This window comes from Aptenodytes forsteri, unplaced genomic scaffold (assembly GCF_000699145.1).
Source record: "Aptenodytes forsteri isolate BGI_AS27 unplaced genomic scaffold, ASM69914v1 Scaffold678, whole genome shotgun sequence".
Taxonomy (NCBI): domain Eukaryota; kingdom Metazoa; phylum Chordata; class Aves; order Sphenisciformes; family Spheniscidae; genus Aptenodytes; species Aptenodytes forsteri.
In genome coordinates this window covers 93,747-96,808 of record NW_008795698.1, presented here as the reverse complement: position 1 = coordinate 96,808, position 3,062 = coordinate 93,747, and the positions used below count along the sequence as shown (strand labels likewise).

At 64.5% G+C, this 3,062-nt stretch overlaps 1 protein-coding gene across 1 annotated transcript in view; it reads right to left on the bottom strand.

Moving 5' to 3' along the window:
- LOXL3 (lysyl oxidase like 3) overlaps positions 1-2,519 on the bottom strand; it is a 12,120-nt gene extending 9,601 nt beyond the window's left edge. Inside the window, exons 1-3 of the mRNA XM_019473091.1 lie at positions 2,210-2,519; positions 1,352-1,515; positions 4-143 (exon numbers count right to left, since the gene is read on the bottom strand). Of these exons, the coding sequence (XP_019328636.1) occupies positions 4-143; positions 1,352-1,515; positions 2,210-2,519 (614 nt within the window). The remainder of the gene's footprint in view (positions 1-3; positions 144-1,351; positions 1,516-2,209) is intronic.
- Positions 2,520-3,062: the final 543 nt, after the last annotated feature.

Below are 3,062 nucleotides of genomic sequence, written 5' to 3'. Positions count from 1 at the left end.
TGGCTGTCCCAGCCCTCATCGCAGATCTGTGCCCAGCCATCCTTGTGGCGCACCTCCACGATGCCCTCCGTCACTGGCAGCTGCCTCCGAGCCCCGGACACCACCGGCCGCAGGCGGACCTCCTCCACGTGGCTCTGCTCAGTCTGCAGGGCACAGGTCAGCCCAGGCTTGCACTGCACCTGCCACCCCGGCTCCCTGCCAGCCCTTTCCCAGGGATGCCCCAAGGATGCAGGCACTCACAGGAGATGGGGTCCCCAATCCCAGGTGGGGAACAGGGATGGCCAGGTCCTGCATCCCTGCAAACCACATCCAATGGCCCTGGATGGCAGCCAGTGCCCCACATCCCCCTGGCCCCCCGGGTGCATCTCCTGGGAGCACAGCCAGGAGAGCCAGCGCTGCCGTCCCATCACCTCAGGACCCTGCACCCGGAGGGAGGGTGCCCAGAATGCCCCACACCCAGGCACCCACCCAGAGCAGGATGGCAGCAGGGGGTGCCAGGACACCAGGCACAGCCTGCAGGACACGGCCCCAGCCCCCCTCGCCTCGCAGGAGACCTGCCGTCCAGTGCCCAGAGCTGTGCCATGTCCCCACACCCAAGCCACGTCCTGAGCAGAGCCTAGTCCTCCGCAGGCACTGTGGCTGGGGGGGACAGGGGCCCCAGCCAGGAAGACAAGGGCAGCCACAAGAGCTGGTCTGAGAAACAGAGAGCCTGGAAAAAAGCTGGGGGGGGGGAAGAGAGAGAGAGAGAGGCCAAGCATGCCGGAGGAGTGTGGCATGGAGGAGCAGGTCTGGGACCGAGGGTCCCCAGCAGGCAGGAGAAAGAAGAAAACAGGCTGCAGAGGTGTGAGACAGACCCCCTGGCCCGGAGAAGCTACTGGGGGAAGCAGCAGCTCGGGATGCTCAGGGGAGGCCGTGGCAGCACCGCTCTCCCATACAGGGCAGGGGAGGGATGTGCCTGCTGCAGGGTGGCCCGCCACAGTGCCAACTGCTCCCTGCAGCCCCAGAGCCGGGCTGGGCTGTGCGCACCCCAGGGAAATAGGTGCTCACACAACCCAGGGGCACTGCGGGTCTGGGGAGCCAGGGCAGTGGGGTAGCACACTCCCCTCTCCATGAGGAGATGGGGACAGCCCATGTGCTAGGGCTAAGGGAAGGCACTGAGAGAGTCCCCTGGTCCTGCACATGGGAGCCTGCCAGTGTGCAGTGGGGAAGTTGCCTCCCGACTATTCAGGGAGGACTGAGGCCAGGCTGGGCTGCCCCACGGCAGGGCTGCCCCACAGCAGGGCTCCTGGCAGCTGGCTCTGCGGGATCCTGGGCAGCACCGTCTGCCCACCGTGGCCAGCAGCTTCCTTACCTCGATGACGTTGGAGTCCTTGAAGCCTGGGATGCGCTCATCCTTGCAGATGACACCTGCATCTTCCTCATGGCTGCAGTCGCTGTTCCCCCAGCCCCGGTGTTTGCAGTCCCCAATGCTCTTCTCACCTCCCGCACAATTCACGTTGTCCAGCCAGATCCGCCCTGCCAGACACCAGGGCCAGAGATGAGGAGGGGCCAAGTCCGTGCAGCATCCCCCAGAAGCAGGGAAGGTGCCCGTGGAGCACAGCCAGGGACCACACAGGTGTACAGCAGGAGTGTGGATGTTTGGCTGGGGGCAGCCCTCCCTCAGCACAAAGCTGAGGCCAGCGAAATGCCAAGAGTAAAGCCTTGAGTCGGGGATCTGCAGATGGGGACTTTCCACCTCCCCAAGGGGCTGCTCTGCCAGACATAAAGCCCCCATGTAACATGTGCCCTGGGGTCTGTACAGCATCTCACCTGCAGCACAGCCCTCTACACCTCTGCACCATATGCCCACACCAGCCTGGACCCACAGCCCCCCTATACCACCCAGGGGCATGCACAGCCCCGCTGCTGTAGTGCATGCCTGCAACCACCCTATGCCCTGGATAAATGCACAGCCGCTCATACACAAACACGCAGGGTTTTCCAGCCCACTTTGCATGTGCATATATGTGTATGTGCACACACACATGCACACACACACTGTCAGGGACTCAGCAAACACAAGACCTGCCCGCCCCCACCCTCCCACCAGTGCATGCAAACCTGCTGTGGCACACACACCATCCCATGGCAGCGGGCTGATGTGCAGCCACAGCCAGGTTGGCCCCAGCCCATGCAGTATGGTGGGCTGTGCCCACCACGCCTCCCTTACCAATGCCTTTGCCGTACTTGGCGCTGTGGGCCCAGCCAGTGGCAGCCACAAAGCCGAGGTGCCGGCACAGCACATGTGCATTGGCCAGCGTGAAGTCGTCGTCACAGATGGTGCCCCACTCATCGTTGTAGAAGACCTCGACACGACCCTCGTTGTGCTTGCGCGGGTAGCCAGCCAGGCGAAACTTCAGCTGGGGCCCGGGGGTGTGCGTGGGGCCCAGGGGGGTGGGCTGGGCACTGCCCCCCCACAGCCACATGCTGCTCAGCAGCACCAGCAGCTCCTGCCATGCCCACGTGCTGCAGCTTCCCATGGCAGCTTGGCTCTGCAAGGGCAGAAAGGGTCAGGGTATGCAGGATGGACTAGCTGTGCCAAAACACCAGCTCCCCTGATCCAGACCCATGCTGGTTAAACCCCCCTGCTCACATGCAGCTCCACTCAGCACCAGCACGCCCACATGTCTCATCCCTGGCCAGAGCCACCCCGCTCTCGCTACCCACCCGGTGCCTCCCGCACGCAGCCCCCTGCACCAGCCCTGCACCCCCAGGGCTGCCATCAGTCAGGGCTCTGCCCAGTGCCTCCCTGGCACCTCGCACCCCTCCGCGAACGGCCGCTACTGAAATCCCACCACGCTGCTGGGTCGCATCTCCTGCGCCAAAGGGCAGTGACGGCAGACAGGCAAAGGGGTGTGCGTCACCCCTAGGAGAGGCAGCCGGAAAGGAGGGGGATCGGCTGCCAGAGCAGAGGGAGGTGGAACAGGACCAGGACCTGGGGAAAGCCTGGCTGGACCGTCCAGGAGCTTGATCCACCACAAGCAGAGCAATGGCTGCGGGCCGTGAGGGGCTGCCAGCTCACG